The sequence below is a fragment of the Octopus bimaculoides genome, chromosome 19 (assembly GCF_001194135.2).
Source record: "Octopus bimaculoides isolate UCB-OBI-ISO-001 chromosome 19, ASM119413v2, whole genome shotgun sequence".
Lineage (NCBI taxonomy): Eukaryota > Metazoa > Mollusca > Cephalopoda > Octopoda > Octopodidae > Octopus > Octopus bimaculoides.
Window position 1 is genome coordinate 41,610,221 of NC_068999.1, and position 2,105 is coordinate 41,612,325.

A 2,105-nucleotide genomic window follows, 5' to 3' on the forward strand; every position below is an offset into this window, starting at 1 on the left:
TCTGAGTTCAAATTCCTCCGAGGTCGACTTTGCCTTTCATCCTTTCGGGGTCGATAAATTAAGTACCAGTTACACACTGGGGTCGATGTAATCGACTTAATCCGTTCGTCTGTCCTTGTTTGTCCCCTCTATGTTTAGCCCCTTGTGGGCAATAACGAAATAGGTATTTCGTCTGCCGCTACGTTCTGAGTTCAAATTACGCCGAGGTCGACTTTGCCTTTCATCCTTTCGGGGTCGATTAAATAAGTACCAGTTACGCACTGGGGTTGGTATTATCGACTTAATCCGTTTGTCTGTCCTTGTTTGTCCCCTCTGTGTGTAGTCCCCTCTGTGTGTAGTCCCCTCTGTGTGTAGCCCCTTGTGGGTAGTAAAGGAATAACACATAAATCCTCTTTTTTATGTTTAAAAGACATAGAAATCTACCGTTAGTTAATTCCTGCCCCACTTCACGATGTAATCAGATGTTAACACTAACTGCTAACAATATGTCTAGGGGCGGGGGGGGTATATAAATTATTTATTTATTCATCTCGAGACTGGAACTGATATGCGTGGGGACGAAGCTATGCAAACCATTACCGTTAAGTGGTCCAAGGAGGAAAACGGAACCACCTACATCAAAGTACAAGTAGCCAAGGTGTTTAGTACCATTGTTGAGATGCTGTATTAGTGCACACAAAGCACGCAGTGACAAACAGCTCCGTCGATATTGTCAACCACTCTCTGTCTCTCCTTTAATCATTCATTACATAATTAATACTAAATATTGTTGTTGTTGTTATTTATCGTTATATGTCATGAGTGGTTCTTTGTTGAGATGAATATTATGCCATTAATAACGCACAAATTAAGTCAGTTAACATTACCGCCATGACCACCACCACCACCATTGCCACTCCGATATAGCGCTAATTAAACTAATAGCTCTAACTGGGCTTTATGATTAGCTAAACAAAAACAAAAACAAAAATAAAAACAAAAATAAAATAAGACATTGTATAGTTGCAGGTGTGGCTGTGTGGTTAAGACGTTTGCTTTGCAACCAAGTGACTTCAGGTTCATTCCCACAATGAGACATCTTCATGTAAATGCCTTCTACTATTACCGCAGGCCAACTGCTGCAACTTAAATGAATTTAGTAGATGGAAACTGTGTGGAAACCTGTTGTTTGTATTTGTGTATGTATATGTGTGTATCATCATCATCATCATCGTTTTAACATTCATTTCCCTATGTTTGCATAGGTCTGATGGAAGTTGTTGAGGCAGATTTTCTGATTTTCTGTGTGTGTGTGTGTGTGTGTTTATATACATACATATGTACACACACACAGAGACACTCTCTTTCCTCCTCCTCTTCCTCTGTCTCTATGGTTCTTTCTCTCTTTCTTTCAGGAAATTTCATAAAACGTCAACATATAGGCGCAGGAGTGACTGTGTGGTAAGTAGCTTGCTTACCAACCACATGGTTCTGGGTTCAGTCCCACTGTGTGGCACCTTGAGCAAGTGCCTTCTACTATATAGCCTCAGGCCAACCAAAGCCTTGTGAGTGGATTTGGTAGAGGGAAACTGAAAGAAGCCTTTCACATGTATATACATGTGTTTGTGTATCTGTGTTTGTCGCCCCACCATCGCTTGACAACTGATGCTGGTGTGTTTACGTCCCTGTAACTTTGCGGTTTGGCAAAACAGAACAATAGAATAAGCACTAGGCTTACAAAGAAATAAGTCCCGGGTTCAATTTGTTCGACTAAAAAGGCAGTGCTCCAGCATGGCCACAGTCAAATGACTGAAACAAATAAATGAATAAAAGACTATATAGAAATACACACACATCTACCAATAACAACCTGTCTTCATTGCATTGAATCTTGTAGAATTTCTGTATCTGTTTTTTTTCTTCTCTTATTTGCAGGGAACATGGCCAGCGAGCAGCCGACACTGGCCAACTTCCACCTGTTTGAAGGGGACTTTGCAGTGGTTGGTGTCAATGAATTCCGAAAAGAATGGAGACAAATAGCCAAAGGTAACATGAGGCACAACACATTCCTGGAGGGAATGTTACTGAAAAGTGTCGAAGCGCGACGTAAGTTGCAGCATTCTTTT

At 41.0% G+C, this 2,105-nt stretch overlaps 1 protein-coding gene across 2 annotated transcripts in view; it reads left to right on the top strand.

Annotated features, from left to right (window-relative positions):
* Window positions 1-2,105, top strand: part of LOC106873569 (uncharacterized) — a 49,216-nt gene that overhangs the window by 31,215 nt on the left and 15,896 nt on the right. For both annotated transcript variants that reach the window (XM_014920998.2, XM_014920997.2), the window contains exon 2: window positions 1,915-2,085. In XM_014920998.2, the coding sequence (XP_014776484.1) occupies window positions 1,920-2,085 (166 nt within the window). In that variant the 5' untranslated portion in view covers window positions 1,915-1,919. The remainder of the gene's footprint in view (window positions 1-1,914; window positions 2,086-2,105) is intronic.